The sequence below is a fragment of the Triturus cristatus genome, chromosome 1_2, assembly GCF_964204655.1.
Source record: "Triturus cristatus chromosome 1_2, aTriCri1.1, whole genome shotgun sequence".
Lineage (NCBI taxonomy): Eukaryota > Metazoa > Chordata > Amphibia > Caudata > Salamandridae > Triturus > Triturus cristatus.
The window spans coordinates 1,085,643,785-1,085,663,000 of NC_140580.1; the positions used below are offsets into that span (position 1 = coordinate 1,085,643,785).

At 43.9% G+C, this 19,216-nt stretch overlaps 1 protein-coding gene across 1 annotated transcript in view; it reads left to right on the forward strand.

Moving 5' to 3' along the window:
• The window catches only part of UBAC1 (UBA domain containing 1), a 189,686-nt gene extending 173,137 nt beyond the window's left edge, over window positions 1–16,549 (forward strand). The window contains exon 10 of the mRNA XM_085613477.1: window positions 10,849–16,549. Coding sequence (XP_085469603.1) covers window positions 10,849–10,964 — 116 coding nt within the window. The 3' untranslated portion in view covers window positions 10,965–16,549. The remainder of the gene's footprint in view (window positions 1–10,848) is intronic.
• Window positions 16,550–19,216: the final 2,667 nt, after the last annotated feature.

The following is a 19,216-nucleotide window of genomic DNA, read 5'->3' on the forward strand; positions in this document are numbered from 1 at the left end:
AAAGCACGACAAGATCTTAAGAAAGCAGAAAGAGCATGGAGGCGATCCTATGATCTTTCTGAGAGGCAAAAATTTAAGACGCTGACTCGAGCCTACCATAAATTAATTTGGGATGGTAAAAAATCCTATCTGGAATCTAGAATAAATGAAGCGGAGCATTCTTGCAAGGAAATTTTCAGGGTGGTTAAAGATTTCACCTCCCCCTCTGCTTATACTCCGATCCATGCTCACTCCGAAATTTGGTTGAAGGAATTAGCTGTCTATTTTGTACAGAAAACCACCTCTATTCAATCATCTCTCCAGGCCACTTTCCAGCAGCATACGACAAGTCTGGGGTGTCCCTTGCCAGATCATGGCCCCTTTCTGTCCAATTTTCCCCTATTAGATCATGAGAGCTCTCTTGCTATTCTGACAAGTCTCAAATCCGGATCTCCACAGGATCCTTGCCCTGCCAAGTGTCTAGCAAATATGGCACCTGTTCTTAATGATTTGATTAATCCCATTTTGAATCTGTCACTCTCTTCCGGGGTAGTTCCCAAAGCTTGGAAGAGTGCCATGATCTTGCCACTTATAAAAAAACCTGCGCTCGACCCTGCAGTCTATGCAAATTACAGACCCATCTCCTTACTCCTTACTCCCTGCTCTGGCGAAAGTGACTGAAAGGTTTGCTCACAGATCTATTTCCAATTTTATTGAGGAAAGGGGTCTGTTGCATAATACTCAATCTGGTTTCCGTGCAAATTTCAGCACGGAGACCGCGCTCCTTGAAGTCACAGATGCCATCAGGGAGGAGTTGGATGTTGGTAAAAAAGTGGTACTGATTATGCTGGACCTGTCGGCGGCGTTCGACACCGTTCCCCACGCACTTCTTCTCTCCAGACTTTGAGACTTTGGTCTGCGGGGAACGGTGTGGAATTGGCTTAAATCCTTCTTAGCCGACCGCCGGCAGACAATCTGGGCGCCACCCTTCTCTGCTGAAATGTCACCGCTTGAAGTGGGGGTCCCTCAAGGTTCCATCTTGAGCCCCCTCCTGTTCAACATCTTTATGGCCCCCCTGGCGGTGACAGCGGAGGCTTTTGGCGCCCGGATTGTCAGCTATGCTGACGATACCCAGCTCCTCTTTGTAAGTAACAGGGATGGTCAGTTTGATAGTATCCAGGTCAACGGATGTTTGAGTGCTGTCTTTGAGTGGTTTGGACGCCATGGGCTGAAGTGCAACGCCGACAAGTCGGAGCTGCTCTTCTTTGGCTGTACATCTGAACCCGATTGGAAAACCTGGTGGCCGAAAGATATGTCTCCTCCCACTAGCTCGTCTGTGAAAGCCAAAAATTTGGGAGTGGTGATTGACAACAAGCTATCTTTCGGACCACATATTTCATCTCTTACTGGGAAATGTTTCGGCATCCTGCGGATGCTTCGCAAATTTCTCCCTCTAGTCTCTATCCAGCACAGAAAAATTATTGTCCAGGCACTGATCTGCTCCAGGCTGGATTATGCAAACATTCTGTTTCTGGGACTTCCCAAATATTTGGTCAGGCGTCTGCAAATCGCCCAGAATTCTGCAGCCCGAGCCATTTTCGGTCTTCCAAGGAAAGTCAGAGCCACGGATCTTCTTGCCACATTGCATTGGCTCCCAGTTGCAAAAAGGATTCTATTTAAAACTCTGACCACGACTTTCAAGGCCTTGCATGGCATAGGCCCCAAATATATCTCCAAACGACTGTCTTGGTATACCCCTCCCAGATCTCTTAGATCCTCGTCCTTATCAAAGATGAGTGTTCCCACTATCAAACGAGCAAGAGCAGGAGGACGGTCTTTTCGTCACTTAGCCCCTCATGCCTGGAATGATCTTCCAATCTCTCTAAGACAGACTTCTAGTCTTCTGTCTTTCCGCAAGGCTCTTAAGACTTTGCTCTTCCCGTAATCTTGATGCTGTTTCTGTGTTTGTATGCCCTTTTGGTGTTATGTTTTTCCCCATCTTCGGTTGGGAGTCTTCGTTAAAGCGCCGGGATACTCCAGTGGAGTGGCCGTGCGCTATAGAAGTGTACAAATAACATAACATAACATATTGACGACTGGCTGTTGAAGGGGGGCTCACCCCATGCAGTTGTCTCCCACCTCCAGACTACGCCGACCTCCTGCATTCGCTGGGGTTCTCCAGCAATGTGCCGAAGTCGCACCTGGTTCCCTCTCAGAAGCTCCTCTTCGTAGGAGCAGTTCTGGACACTATGCGGTTTCGGGTCTATCCTCCCGAACAGCGAGTTCGGGATATTCAGCCTCTGATTCCGATCTTTCAGCCTCTATCCCGGGTTTCGGTTAGAATGACCCTGAGGCTGCTTGGCCTCTTGGCCTCCTGCTTCCTGCTGGTCGATCATGCCAGTGGCATATGCTGGCTCTGCAGTGGGACCTGAAGTTCCAGTGGGTGTGGCATCAGGGGAATCTGTCTGATTGCGTTCAGATCTCGGAGGGCACTGCACAACAACTGCAGTGGTGGCTCACGAACCAGGACTGGATCAATGACCGATCCCTCTCCCTTCCCCAACCAGACCACACTGTGGTGATGGATGCATCCCTTCTGGGATGAGGCGGCCACAAGGGAGAGGCGGAGATCGGAGGCTTCTGGTCTCCGTCTGAGTCCGAGCTTCACATCAACCTTCTGGAGCTCCGGGTGATTCGTCTTGCACTGTAAGCATTCCTTCCCTCTGTCCGGGGAAGAGTAGTGCAGGTGTTCACGGACAACACCACCGCCATGTTGTACTGCAACAAACAGGGCGGGGTGGGATCGTGGACCCTATGTCAGGAGGCCCTCCGCCTCTGGACATGGCTGGAACATCAGGGCATTTCCCTGGTGGTTCAACACCTGGCAGGTTCTTTGAACGCCAGGGCGGACGAACTCAGCCGCAGGTGCATGCTGGATCATGAATGGCGTCTTCACTCGGAGGTGGTGTAAGGTCTCTTTCGATAGTGGGGAGAGCCTTGGTTAGATCTATTCGCCACCGAAGAGAACGCGCAATGTCGGCGATTCTGCGCGATGGAATTTCCAAGGCGGCACTTGTTCGGCGACGCTTTTTGTCACGAGTGGAGTTGTGGTCTGTTGTACGCCTTTCCATCTATACCACTTCTGCCCAGAGTGCTGAAGAAGATCCTGTGCGACTGGGCCCAAGTCATTCATGTGGCTTCGGATTGGGCACGCAGAGTCTGGTATCCCGAGCTGCTCAACATGGTTATCGATCCTCTGATCAGACTTCTTCTTCTGGAGGATCTTTTGTCGCAGCAGCAGGGGACGGTCCTCCAACCGAACCTGTCCAGTCTCCACCTCCTTGCGTGGAGATTGAGCGGCGGAAGTTGGTTGACGTCTTTCGACCTGCCTCCTGAAGTTTGTGACGTAATCTTGGTAGCCAGGCGTCCCTCCACTAAGACGGTATACACCTGCCAGTGGAAAAAATGTGTGGCATGGTGCACAGCAAAGGCTGTGGATCCCCTTTCTGCCCCTCTTTCTGAAGTACTCTTGTTCCTTCTCTCTTTAGCCCAGCAGGGCTCTGCTCTGAGCACTATCAGGGGCTAACTTTCAGCCATCTCTGCCTTCCTTCAGCTGCCAGATCAGCCTTCTCTTTGAAAGTCCCCGGTAGTTAACCGTTTCTTAAAAGGCTTAACACATCTTTTTCCTCCAATCCCTTTCATTATGCCTCAGGGGGACTTGAATCTTTTGCTGACTTATTTAATGTGCGCTCCTTTTGAGCCGCTCCATAACTGTCCTTTACGTCTCTTGACTCTTAAGACTGCTTTCCTGGTAGCCATCACTTCTGCTAGAAGAGTGAGTGAGCTCCAGGCTCTTTCTTCAAAACCTCCTTTCCTGTCTGTTCATCAGGACAAGTTGGTTCTCAGGACCCGTCCATCCTTTCTTCCTAAGGTGGTCACTGCCTTTGACATTGTGCAGACCATTACTTTACACACATTCTTACCGCATCTGCATCCTTCAAAGGGAGAAGAGAGGCTCCACCATCTGGACCCAAAACGTGTGCTCTCTTTCTATCAAGATGACACAAAACAGTTCGGGTGGATGATCAACTTTTTGTTGGCTACGTGGGTGCAAAGAAGGATCGGGCTGTACACAAACGCACCATTTCTCGATGGGTCGTGTTGTGTATTAAGGCTTGTTACTCTCTGGCTAAAAGGGAGCCTCCAGCTGGGCTACACGCTCACTCCACCAGGGCGACGGCAGCCCCTACTGCCTTGGGAAGAGGAGTGCCTCTGAATGACATCTGTCAGACGGGCACGTGGGCAATCTCTGCACACGTTAACCAAACACTGCTGCCTGGACTGCCAAGTCCGGCCGGAGAGATGACTTCTTTGGCCGTTCTGTTCTCCATGATTTTCTGGTGTGAACCTGGTTCGCAGACCCACCACCGGGGTTGGTATTGCTAGGGTATCTATTCTAAGGTAAGGAATCTATAACTAAAGTGTTTCTTTCAGATGAATAAGTTACTTAACTTCGGTAACGATATATCTGTAAGAAACATTAGTTATAGATTCCTTACCGCCCACCCATCCTCCCTGTTGTGCGAACTGATTTCTAGGGTTAAGGACATCCTTTCAGGGCCTTAGTTTTGTGCACCAATGGTCAGTGTCTTGCATGGCTCTGCGTTTCTGGCGCGGGTAGTCGTGTACAGAACTGACGTCAGCGCGAGGGCGGTGTTTAAGTAACTGCCGCGACGTCATCCCGGCAACCATGACGCCGACGACTGACGCGGAGCCGACAGACGCCACCTTCCGATGCACAGAGGTATTGCTGACGAAAAAACTTTCCGGATCCAGTGTGACGCCTGGGGGTAATTCTAAGGTAAGGAATCTATAACTAACTAGTGTTTCTTACAGATATGTTGTTACCAAAGGTAAGTAACTTGTTCAGCAACACTGGTGACGTCACGCGGAGCAGAATAGAGCCACCCGACGGCGCGTGCAAGGGGTATTGCTCAGCAAAAGTTTCCGGATCCAGCCTGACGCCTAGGAAAATAAGGAATTTGCAGCTAGGTAGAGTTTCTACCACAAAATGTGTTACCAGAGGTAAGTAACTTGTTCATCATTGCTAGACTAAATGGTCACTCAGTAGTAGGAATTTCTGATATCTCATAAGGAGCTGCACTCTGCCTGCCTAGATGTATAGGAAAGGGCAAAACAATTAGGAGGGAAAAGGGAAATGCCTCAGACACTTCGACAAACAACTCAATAACCTATCGTTTCATTCTTGTTACTATTTATACAGTATTTTAAAAAGTGTTTTAATTGTGGAACATTTCTGTTGATGGCCTCCTATCTGTTCCAGAGTGAGAACATTTTTCGCTGAAAATGTAATGTATTAATGCCTGATGTAGAGTTGGTATATGGGTTACACCATCACAAACGTGACAGATTTGCTTGTTCCCCTTACTACTTCTCCCTTTTATCCTGTCACATTTGTAATAAAGTGGATGGGATGTCTGGCATGTTTATGATGGAGTAACTCGTCTGCTGAAATCTAAATCAGGCCCTTCCTTTGACAGTGGCTGAGAAAAACAGCCAGGATTTCTTCAGAGGATACGGTTGTCGTATTGGGGGGTGCAAGAGGCGTAGACCAAGGCAATCCGGGCACCTGAAAAGGAAGTAACCTGCGTTTCTGTTACCTAGGTATTCCTCGGGATCTTTTAGTTGAAATTGAGTTAAAAAATCAAATGTTATGGCTGCTTCTCGATGACACCCATTCGCTCTTCCCCACCCTTGACCGCCGGATCAACCCCAAGCAGCCTATAGCATGAGGTGAGAGTTTAATACTCCTGGCCCTTGATTTATATGTTAATACATTGATAACAATAGGTAACGCAGACAGTTCTACTGTCAAGCCAGATGTAAGATGAGTTTTCAATCATTTGTCTCTGCCTAAAAACGCACACTGCCATCTTAACCCCCCCCCCCCCCCCCCCCCCCCCCGCAAGTGTCCGGTCCCTTCCTTCGCTCTCGCTGCATCTCCTCTTCTCGATATATCTTTGTACGGTTCATGATGCAGGGCCTCGTCTGTATCAAACGTATCTTGTTCCTTAGCTTTTCCGATTTCCGTTATATTTGGATTTATCTACATACGATTAGAATAATCTTCCGACCGTTTTAAGGCACCTGTGTCCGGGCGGTAATTATGATATATGCTTTTTTTCTTGTATTGTGGTTTATCTGCTTCGTGTCTCGGTGTAACTCTTTCCAAACATCATAAGACTTGGACTCCTGAGTTGTGCCATTCGCAGGAAGTTTGTTTTTTAGAGGCGAATAACGATCAAACCGAATAAAGGAAAGCGAGCCTGTTGTGGATGCAGTTGTCGCTTTAAAATGTCCGGAGGATATTTTGAGTGTCACAGGTCAGGCTTTGTAAGGCTGGCTGGTTTAATAGTCTGAAAGCCGCTGACTAAGGACTTTGGCAGTGGCCACGGCTGAAGTAGTTAGCCTGAAAACTGGCTCTGCCCTCGTTGGAACATTGCCCAGATGAGTGGCTCTGACTTCCGATGTAATTGTGTCTGTGACCCTTCAGAGCACATGCTGCTTCATTGCAGATACGACTCTGACACATGACATTCATTTTCATTATCAAGGCGTCAGACTCTAGGAAAAGAGTTGCTTTTTTCCATTCACTAATAACGCTGCGCCCAGGGTGAGAGTGAGGCAAGAGGCAGTGTCATGCTGATAGTTTAAAAGCCAATGACGGGAGCGGGGCACTGAAGGTAAAGGTGGCAGCTGTGCACTCCTAGCGAAAGTTTGCCATTTCATGACTCCTTGTTTCTCCTTCATGACTCCTTGTTTCTCCTTCATGACTATTTGTGTTTGTATATAGATCTGTAATGGCCAGGTAACCTGCACGTTAATGGAGCAGGAATCTGTAAATGATGGCAGCTTTCCATTCAAAGGTGTTATTATACCTTACCTAGTGAGAAGTTCCGCGAGCTGTACCTCTTGGCGCTGCTAAAATGTGAATCGCAATAAACCTCTTTCTCCTCGTAGCTCCCCCACTCTTAGGCACCTGAAACAGCTGTCTCCCTCTCTTGGGATGTGGCCTAGAACATCCTTTGGCTGATATTTGGATCTCTAATAAATGACACCGTAGCAATAGTCTAAACCAGTGGTTCCCAAACTTTTGACTTCTGGGACCCCCACTTAATCATTACTGGAACCCGGGAACCCCAACTGAAACATTATCAGAATCCAGGGACCCCCCACGAGTAAGTACTGGAAGTCGGGGACCCCGGCCTAAGCAATGTTGATCATTTGAAGTACAAAACAATACTCAAAAATACAAAAAAGCATTCAAACAAATACACGAATACCACATTTTATTTAATTAGAAAACATATTAATAAAGAAGAAATGAAAATGTAATGTAATTTTAATAGAATGGTTGGAGCTTTTCTAAATTCAGTTGAGGCCGCTCATCATCCACACTATATTCAGTTTGATGCACCTGCACTGCTCCCGCAAGTCAATCTGAGGACACGAATTCAATTTTTAGCCTCCAGTTTCAAATTCCTTCACATCTACAGTATGTTTTATAATGTTCAATTGTACATTTAGCCTCTTTATATATCCACACTTTATTGATCTGTTAATATTATTCGATTTTCAAAGTAGTCGTGGACCCCCTGAGGAGGAGGGTCCCCGGACCCCAGTTTGGGAACCAAACATTCTGTATAATGTTGGTCGTTCGTACTGAGGGCTAGCTGAGGTGCTGAAAATATCCCACAGTAAGTCGGCCATAAATTATTTCTCCTGCGGTAAGATTCTCCTAAACCCTGCCAGCTCCTTCCACATTGAGCGCCATTTCTGCCATTGCCCACATACTAAAAGTCTTTCTTACTACAATAGCCTTACTGAAGCGACTCCTTGAGGCGGGCGGACCAGACACTCCCAAACTGACTCTCCGTGAACCACCTCCTGCCACCTGCTCCCAGGGACATGGCCACTGCTGCCTAGGTGTCCTACCCCCAAAAAGCTGATTTCACCAGTATGTCCCACAACAAAGAAATAGAGGTTTTTAACTACTACTGCTTTGGTTCTTAAACTTTTGACTACATTACTGGAACCCAAAGAGCCCCGGTGAATCATTTTTGGAATTCAGGGACCCCCACTGAATCATTATTGGAGGCCGGGACCCTTCCTAAGCATTTCCGATGATTTGAACCTCAAAACAATGCACACAAAAAATAAAGAAACAAGCATTCATCAAACAAATACACTACTAATTAAATATTTTATTTAATTCACAAATATTAAAAAACTCAATTTTAAAGACAATGTTGTTGCTTTTCTAAATGTAATTGGGGTCACTCACTAGGTATACTGTATTGTGTCTGATACTTCTGCACTGCTCCCACAAACCAATCTGAGGATACAAACTTAATTTTAAGCCTCCAGTTTCAAATGTCTTCATTTATTAAACGTTTAAAATATAAACATTTTACATTTTGTTTATTTATATACACTTCATTAATCTGTTAGCAATCACAGACCCCCTGAGAAGGCTTTGCGGACCCCCACTGGTCCCTGTACCACAGGTTAAGAACCACTGTACTGCTATATATCCTTCACATTAATTATCTATCACACATTCAAACTACTATAGCACAAAACACGCCTTTTGTATTTGAAAAAAGGGGATGTGATGTTTTTGGACTATGGGAACAATGACGTGGGATGGAAAAGTATCCTCCACATTATTGTGGCATTCATTATCATAGGCTGATCCATATCACTATGATAGAGGAATGCCATCAAGGTGGTCTCAACCTTCAGAAGAGGGAGATGGAATAAATAATTCTGGATAGGAGCAGGAGCCAAGGGTCTGTTAAAACTACCTCTCTGTAACCCCAAAAGGACTTTCCTTTATTTCGAGGGTACACAAGGCAGCGTTAAGTATGTGGACGTGATTTGAGAGAATAGGTCTTATACATCCTTCCTATTGAGTGCCAATGTGTTTCTGCCTCTTAATAAGCTCACTAGGGGTCTCAGACCTTCATCAGGGCAAGTTTGATCTCTGCCATGCTGCATGTTCAGAGTCGGGGCAGAGTAAGTCTTACCTTAATCCTACCTCTTTATATTGGATCACCTGCAGAACGAAATAAGGACTCTACTATAGTGCACATGATTATTGCAGGCAAAGGCACTCACTCGCATCCCATAATACTATAGGCAATACAAGTGGATTTCAATCATGCAGACCACTGTAAACTCACAGCACATGTGAAAACCTCATTATTTGTTACCCACTTACCCTAACTTTTAGGAGTACATATGATCTGGTGGTCTCAGTGGCAGGGGATTCCTTCTGAGAGGTAGATTATCCTTAAGAAAGGTAAATAAATGAATGCTTTCATTCGAAGTATTTGTCGATTACACCAAAGAGTGATTGCATGGGGTCCGTAGGGAAACATTCCTAGCATATCACTAACACTATTTATAACAGGTCAGCCTGTCGAGTCACAGCACTCAAACGTAGATATAAGATATAAATAAATTAGGTGAAAGACATATAAATGTTTTTTATATTTTTATGTCTACGTTTAAGAGTTTTGACTCGACATACAAGCAGCTTTTTAAGTATGAATGAATGCATTTATAGTTGTAACACTATCATTAGGGAATGAGCTGTTGCATTACTCGTTTTCTGATGAACACAGGGTGTGAAGGAGGGGTATCTAATAAGAGCAGACCAATATTCCTCAAAAGATTTAACCATAAGGAACAAACTTGATCGAGCCTTAATGTCTCTCTAGGTATGTCTAGATCCTGTAAGCCAAGGCGGAATTCCTGCTATCCCTTCTCAATCACTGAACAATTTCTTCTCCTACCTGTATCCCTGTCTAGACTACATCAGGGCACTAGTTGTACTTTGGTACCATAGTGGCGTATTTTACTGAGCATGGGTTATGTGATCTATGGTTACAACTCTTACCTAGTTCTTCCAAACGAGAGAAAAGCAGATTCTCGAACATCTGACAATGAAGATTGGAGCATGGTCCCTCTCGGGAGCAGCAATAGGAGGAGCCTTGATAGTGTTCAAAAAAACATAAAAAGCTAGCCCAGGTATTTTAATTATGGTTTTGGGCCTTCAAATGATGATCTATCCTGTCGTAACAAGGTCTCCCTCAAGCTCTGTCCCCAGTTCCCAATGTATTCTTGCATACATCTGTATGCTGTGGTCACATGATGACTGCATATTCCTGTACACAGAAACAGTTCAAATTATAGTTAACACACTCCTTAGGGACAGAACCATAGTTAAAGTGCGTTAAGGATATGTATTGTGAAGGCCCTGCAAGCAAGTAGGCTCACCTTCGTTTTGATAACTGTTGCTAATTTATATGGTGAACTGGTGAGTACTCGTTATCATTAAAAAGGACAAAATGATTTAAGTCTCATACATTAGAACGTTCATCTTAACATCTGTTGACATACTCCTTGCTTCCAGTCTTATTTCTATCCTACACTTGGAAGGTCCTTCCTCGCTATTAGTAAATATTTTGCTGTTATTGAAAGGGAAGGCGGCCCTACTTGTAGAAGCTGTAGACGGTAAGGAGGTAACCCTATTCCACGTCAATACAGGCTCATGCTTTTTTTGTGACTGCTTGAGGCATTCTGGATATTGTAGTCTTAATTAACTGCCATTTGCCATAATTCAACTCACACACCTGATGGAAGTTAAATGTTGGTGAGAGAACCCATATTGGAAACAGTTTCCATGATGACAGGGGGTAAGGTGGTCCTGTAAAGGGCATGAAGAACTAAAAGTGCTGTAATGATTAAGAAGAGTAACTTATTTTTTCTTTCTCTTAACAGCATTTGAAGATATGCTTGAAAATCCCTTAAACAGCACTCAGTGGATGAACGACCCGGAAACAGGCCCAGTGATGCTTCAGATTTCTAGAATCTTCCAGACTCTTAATCGCACGTAGTGGATGGGTGTCTGACCCTCTTCTGCTTCACGTCATTGCTTCTTGCCGATTCCTCACCACGCCACTCCTGTCCAGTTTTTTCAAGTTTTTTAAACAAAATGAAAATCATTGGTTTTGGGGAGGTTTTGCAGGAGATTGATGGCTTTTGAGGTGTGAACAGTGGCTTACTCTGCTGTACCACGTTGGAGAATGTATGTGTGTGTATTTATGGCCAACCTGAAGTTATTTGCCTTGTGGATCTAGTGATAGTGAAAGTGGTTTGAAGATTTTTATTTTGCTTTAAGGTGTTAGATTGAGAAAAAGATATATTTAAGAATAGAACAATTTTGAAAACAACAAAGCATTGGCCTGAAACTTTTTTAAAACAACTTGAAGGGAGAAATTCAATGTTATCTGGATTTACTATAAGCCAACGCTGCTTTTTCAAATCACAGGTACTTTACCGCCATGGCTTCCCTTTGAGATGGCCTTTATCTATGAACAATATCTGTTTTAGCCTTGTACATTTCATGGTGTTCCCAACTGAGTTTTATAATAAGTTTTCACATGTATGTATGTTACAAAAGTATTACCAAAAAGAACAACTTCAAAAATGTAGTCAAATTTGGTAGTTCAAACCATATCACAAATCCAGTTTTCTTACTCCATTTTCTGGAGATAATAAGATTTCATGGTTATGACATATGTCCAAGTGACTTTTTACTGACAGACTCTGAATTGTGTCAGTATAGTTGATCTCATCAGAATATAGTGAACAGACACCACATCAATATGTGTTGAACAGTAGTGCAACCTTAACAACGAAACTTTGGATGGTGATATTTTAGGAATAATTTGTGGTAGAGGGGAATGCGATTAAAAATCCAAAACCAGGCATCATTGATGCTCGATAAGGATTGAATTAGCAGTGCTGGGAGTAAAATGGGGCTTTGCGCTTGACTGCTGAAGTAACTTTTAAATATTTTCTTACTTTTATAGAATTTCTGTTCCACCAAACCTCTTCAAACAATGGTCATTGTGTCAATGCATAGACTGAATGTTCGACATCATTGTTCTTGAGACGTTTTTACCTTGAAAGTTTTTACCTTGAAATTCTAGGCAACCCATTTTATTCTTACTTTATTAGCCTCTGCATTTCCCAGTGATTAGGGCTCTCAGTTCCAAAAAACATTATTAATCTGTCTATACATTTTTCAAAGTGGCAAGCTGGGGAGTTTTCTTTGTGTGCAGCAATTGTGGCTTCTGGCCAAACCCCCATGCATGATCTATTCCTTTTTCTAATCCGTGGTAGAGCAGTCCTTTTTCACCTGCCTACTTCAGCTTTTTCTCAGGAAATTTTTGGGCCTTGGGATTATATTTAGTTATGGATTGATTGATTTCTAATGTCTACTACTCGCTTATTCATCAAGATGTACAAAGGTTGTGAACTATTTCTTTGCTGTTCCCTTTTTGTTGATTAGGATTTGTCCAGTCATTTATCTTTTGCACCCTACTTTGTTCTGGCTTGATGTGCAATGCACCATAACGTTGCAGATGGTATGCAAAGGTCCTCCGTTTAAGTAATTTATTTTGCCTTCAGTGCCAGAGATTTTCTACTTGTGAGGCCATACATTTTGGAAAGTAATAATATGAGCATCAGTTAGTGTTTCTAAGGACCAGGTCTATAGCTTTGGCCTTCTTTTTGTCCCCTGGCAGTTTAAGAGACCTTTCCTTAGCTAAAAGACCCACTACATGTACATAGAAAGCATACTCTTGAGGGCATTAAACTGTTGAAAGATGGTTTCCCAAATAAGACTTTATATGGCTGCCCTAGCCAATGTTCGCTAGAATCTAGTACCAAGGAGCGCTATACTTAATCCCTTAGTATGGGCAGGTTGAATCTGATTAAGCCAATTGTTCATACATTATGCTTCTAATAAAACTGCGTAACAGTATGTTGCAGTTGAAACTTTGCTCTCCATAACTACCTTCGTACTATCTTTGTATGGAGAACGTGCTCGTATACGATTCCTTGATAAATCTAAGACATTCATATTAGATTGCATGATTTTGCAGCCCCGTTGTCAAGTTATCCTCCTTTGTTGCAGGTTATTCTATGTAATAACATCCAAATGGGTGAGGATTCATACATTTGTTTGTAAGACAAGCTGCTTCTTCCCAGCTGCTTCTCTTCATCATCCTCCTTCTTGATGCATTTAATACTTCTTCTCATATTTGCTGAAGATCTTTGGCTATAGATGAGTTGTGTGAAGAAACGTCAATGTTTGTATACTGCACAGATCCATCTACCTCACATTCTTAACTGACATTCATTAGATCTGTTGGTGGCTCACATCTTTCGCTCTTGGTACTGTTTTCTGACTCTCCTCTGTCTGTTCTCCAAAGGTTTGACTATTCAGATGAGCCTCCGATGTTCTTTTAAAGGCATTTGTGTTATTGCGACTTCCATTACCTTAATCAACTCCAAGGTCTCTTGTGATGAGCTAAACCACTTGTTGCATTTCCACTTTGATCAAGTCTTATCTTGATACTTTTTCAAGGTTTTGTAATTTGACAGTTAAAAACTTGCTGGAGCTATGATGAATCCACCCTCCTCAACATCCCGTAATTGGTTCATTCCAGCTCTTTCCCGTAGCACATGGCAGCCATCTTAGATCATCGGTGATTATGTTGTACACATATGTCTGAACATGGCCCATGATCCTAATGCTGATGAAGACAAATTGCCTTCTACAACCTTCATTTGGCTACTGCCTGTAAGCCTCAATCTTACAGCACGTTCCTCTGCAAGAAGAAACTCCTTCCTCAGATAGTATCAAACAGGAACTCTGGTGATCTCGAAATGCAGTTCCAAGTTCCTTCTGTTTCTATATTAGTGCAACAAAGATAAAGGACTCCTACCCTTATATTTGGGGATCATATGAGAAATTGTTATCCTCCAGCCAAGAGTGACAAATTTTTTCATATCATGGGATATGAGTCAGAATTTCCTTCACCTGTATAGAGACAAATTCGCAGTATCAAGGAAGCAATACTTTATTTGGATCTATTCCATCTGAATGTCTCCTGAAAGTTTTAACAAGCGCAAACAAACAGTGTAGTCTCTTGTTAGCAAGTATTCTGGACTGCAGGTGAAGCCACAACATTTTCTCTCATGACTTCAAACCCAAACTTGGCCAGAACTCCACAAGGACATTTGTTTCTCATAAGATGGTTGCCATACTGTCAGCTCTAACGTTCATCACATTTGCGTCCTATGCCTGCACAGTATATTTGCTCATTTCCCTAAAAACAAAATACCTTGGGATGTGTTCTGAGCCCTACCTAGCAATCTCTGCTCAGTGTTGATTCACTCCCAAATACTCCTCCAAGTCTGTTACGTTGTCCTGACACTCTAAGAGTATGTTAGTGTTGTCACCTGATGTGCCATTTCCACGTTAACCCATGAAAGGGTTCCTGTAATTCTGGGTATGATTTACTCTGATCACGAAGGAAGGATTTCATCATGGATCGCTGCAAAGTCTTTCTTACTAGCAACAAATCCCAGTTTGCTCCATTTTATTTTGCAAATGCTGAGCAGGGACAGGAGGACAGTATCCATTTTATCTAGTCATCCAAATAAACCAGTACTGACTTGTCTGAACCAAGAACTGGAACGAAGAAAATAAACAAAGTGGATGCATGCTCCTTACTTGATCTGAATTTCTTTGTACCGTTCCATTGTAGAAAGTTAGTGATTCAAGAGTCCTCTCATAAGTGGAACTACTCCCTGTTAATCATAGACCTGGATATGGAGAACAGTTCTGATTCATCAATTTTCTTTTATGACGAGCAGCTGACTGTTTTTCAGACCTGGCTACAGTCTTTAAAGTTAGCAGCTTGGATCCTCAGACATCAGCTAAAAATGTTCTGTACTTCTATTTAAAGTACCTGTCCCTGCATTTTTACCTTTTGCAGCATTGTCTTTCACATATTTTTAGTTCAATTCGCCATTTAAATAGATTTTTGAAACTGTATTTGACTAGCCATGGGGGGCACAAAGAAACCAAATCTTTCTCCGAGCCCTCTTTGTTTATAGAAGGCACAGGCTTTTTTGTAAGGAGCCTCACCCAAAGTGAAACCTTCCCTCAAGGCGTTTCTGTTAGAGATGTTTTCTCTTGAAACTCTGACCTAAAAAATCTTGCTTAAAAGTCATGATCACCCATTTTATTTTTTTTATTTTTAACTTCGACAAAGGATTTTATTTTTGTGGTGGTGTTTACGAACACTTGCATATGTTCTCCACTAGATGGATATAATGATATCTAAAATGACTTGCAAAATGTGTATGAAGCTGTTGGGCTAACATACAGTTCAAACATGGCAGCCCTCCACCGCATAAACCTGTTTCTTAAAACTAATTTCTGTTAGATTTTGCATCTCTTGTTTCATGAGTGTCGGGGTGCTTCTACCACTGGTAAGAATGGCTTTCAAATGCAAAATATGCCCACTAGTAAAATATGTAGGATGGTAACGTGGATCCAGTTTCTTATAAGCTTTACTAAAAATAACACTCAATGTTCAACCTGTTTTTGAATGGTTTTGTTGAATCCCGGCTAAGGTCTGCTTCGTCACCAGTTCCATGTTGTCTTTTGTTTGAAAGTACAGTCTTTAAAAATTAACATTCTTGAATAGGATAAGTACAGGAGAGGTTTGCTGTCGTTAACCCGTACTGCCAAGGCGCCTTCATATCTCCAAAACTTTTATTCGCCAACCATAGTCCTTGTTGATTTGTTTTTCATCTACTCTTTAAAATGTGATGGTTGAGACTGTTAATGTGAATGAACATCCAGAGTGTGATGTACTTCTTCCTTTAATAAGCAGATCGTAGACAAGTTCTACAGTTTGCATTCGGGTAGCCCTACTTACAGGTAGGAGTGTTGATGTACTCTCCTAACATGGACCAGGCGGAAGCACAGTTTTAAATCAGGATTTCTTTCTAGCAGAAATGTTGTACATTGATGTGGCCAAGGTTCTACATTGTTCATAAACACCTCTGAACCAAAACTCAGAAGAAAACAGCCATAACCCAGCACCTTTGAAATCTGCATGGTACTCTCTTCATACGTCTGCTAGTTGAATTGTGCCAAAGTAGCAGACTCAGGCTTCCCTGGTAGCGGAAATGGCATCTACAGCAGAACATGCATGGAAGCAGTAGAGGAAGGGTCGCAGAGATTTATTCTAAATTTGTTTCAGTTCAGTCTATAGCTCCAAATACCGAGTAGATTCATATTTTGCAAGCACAGTTTGTCTACAGATTGCTGTTAATGCTAGTTGCTTCTGTACATTCACTCACGCTGCATCTAGCCAATGTTTACAAGCGGTCACTCACCGCTAGGAAAAGGGTAAGAAACACACTCTGCATTTCTCCTCTCAACAGTGTTATTTTGTTTTCTCACACTGAAGAAATTACTCATTGACACTACGTTTCTTCCTCAGTCCCACGTTAAACAGCACTTTAAAACAGTACAAATAAATCCAAATTGTCAATTATTATCTTTTAATTTAACAGAAAAATGTCTATCAATAAATTGTATTACATTTTTTCTTGGTTTGTTTTCTGTAATCTTGTTGAGACTATCTTGGAAATTTTTAACAGTTGTATAGAATCGTAGCATTTGTATAGCGTTTCCCACTCCTGACGCGGTCACGGTTCTTGAATGTCCTTTCTGAGTACTTGCTTGGAAAGACGGTGGGTAGTTCACTGACCTGTATGGGACCTGTTGTATGAAGTGTGTGATGTTTGGAGAGTTGCTTTACCCACAATATAACAATGTCACTGCAAGTAAGCATGAAGCGTTGCAGTGAGTGCCACAAAGGCGCACTGCTGTATGTTGATAGATGCCATCTTTAGGAGTGTTAATATTCAGAAATAGCCCAACCCCGGAAGCACTGCTAAACAACAAGTGATTACCAAATGGATACATTGAGGACGGACCATAGACCTAACCTGGATACACTGTTGCAACCAGTGAACACCATATAGCGGTGCGTGGGAGTGATGAAGCCCACCTCTTGCAGCGCCGCAAAGCAACCAGCTGAAATACTATATAGAGTGACACAGTGTTTACAGACAGCCTTCAGCATGTTAAAGAGGGGAGGTCGAGAGTACCATGTGTTCCACATGAGCGCCTGAAGTCCAGTTCCTAGAAGCACTGTTTAACAGCCACTGACTTTATTATAAGGAGTCCTCTATGAGCGAAAGCAGACCAATTCTCATAACACTATTTAAACAATCAGAAACTATACTATATGGAATCACCCAGGAAGAAACTTGGGAGTACATTCTGGAGTCCGCTTGGGACCAATAGAATCCCAGTCGCTGTTAGACCTGTTAAACACCCTGGGTGTAAGATAGGGTAAGTGATAAGCCAATTATCTGAGAGCTGTGTTGAGCACCCAGTGACAATTACTTATAGGGTACACTAGCAACGGCATGCCAGTCCCTGGAAGCTCTGTTACGGAACCAATGGGTGTAGCACCATGGTGAGTGGCACAAGCCCACTACTTGTTAGGACTGCTAAAAAAAAGAAAACCTGTAGATGTATTATATGCAGTAAATCTGTGAGCTGCAAAAGTCCAATAGCTGGAAGTACTGTTAAATAGCCAGTGATAATTACCATATGGACTCCCCTTGGAGCTGCAGAGGCCTATGCCAGGAGACAAAATTGAGTAATAGTGACAACAGCCCAAGCTCTGGAGGCACTCTTATGCCATCAGGGTGTGTGCATGCACAGACTCAACCCAGAAAGAGGTCCAACCCCCTAAATGCAGGTAATAAGCCACCAGGGTGTGGTGGAAACCTGAGGGTTTGACATTCTGTCATTCATTGAGTGTGTGCTCTGCGTGATGTCACTTTTAACGAACAGTCATTTTTAGAATTGAATTGTAGACTTTTTAGCTACTCGTTGCTATTTTGTGATTACATGCTGCTATTTTTGTGATTTCTTCTCTTACCCGCACCTTAAAAAGAATCTACGCTATTTTGCACATTTTCTTCATTTACCTGACTCTATTTCTTGGACGCCGTCTTCGGCGAGGGTTGGAGGGAGTTCCGGGCTCTGTGGGCGCCATCTTTTCGTTCACAGGTCAGCGCTCTAGTTGTTCTTGAGCACAGGGGGCATTTAATGCGCGCTGAGAGGACGCGCAGCGGACGCGCGCAGCGGGCGCGCCGTTGGCGCGCCTAAGGCAAGCCCGTCCGCGCCTCGACAGCACCCGGAGCTCCGGGCCCACTTGCTTGTGCTCACGGGCCCCATCTCCCCGCGGCGCCTATGTCATACTCTGGCGCGGCGCTTAGGGCTATGGATCGGTTTGTTTGTCGCAATCTTCATTCGTTGGATGCGGCTGTGAGGCACCTGGGAAACCTGTAGCTTGTGTGGTTATTGATTAGGGGGATGGTGCTCCTCTTCTATTCCCCCGGGCCCCATTGAGCGGTCTATGCCTGACACGTTTTCGGCTGCACTTATTAACGTGTGTTCCCTGAAAAAACACCATACGGACGTTTTTGAGTTGCTAGAGGACGGCACCATAGATATGTTGTTCCTTACGGAGACGTGGCTGGACCCATTCTCCGCTCCCATAGTGGCGATGGCGATCCCTGTGGGCTATAAGATTCTTAGAGTTGATCGTCAGGGATCCAGGGGAGGAGGCGTTGCAGTCATATACAAGGACCGGTGGGATCTTCATCTAGGTAATTCAGGGGACTGGGTAGGCTGTGAAGCACTGGATTTTAGTGCCCGCCTGTCAGCCCACTTTACTCTGGGGGTTTCCCTGATTTATCGGCCCCCGGCCCATCTAGCCCCTTTCTTCTGGCTTGTGGAGATGCTCTTACCTCCAGAGCAGCCAGGTTTTCACATTATTTGGTCCTAGGTGATCTGAATTTCCATTTTGATACGCCAGGGGTCGGAGAAGCTTCTGTTCTGCTGGACTATCTGCATATTGTCCAACTTGCCCAGCATGTCGTCCTCCCTACCCATCGGGCTGGCCATATACTGGACCCGATCTGTTCCAACTTTCCTATTCGGGTACGTGAGCCCCTCCCTGTGTCATGGTCTGATCATTTTCTATCTTACTCTTCCTGGTCCATCGCCAGGGCGGAGGCCCAGGCTCCTGCTTTCCTGAAACCCGTTTTGGGGAGAGTAGACCCTCTGGATCTGGCTCATGCTCTTGACATTACCAGACCTTCATTGTCCGGGGGTCTGGAGGTTTGTTTA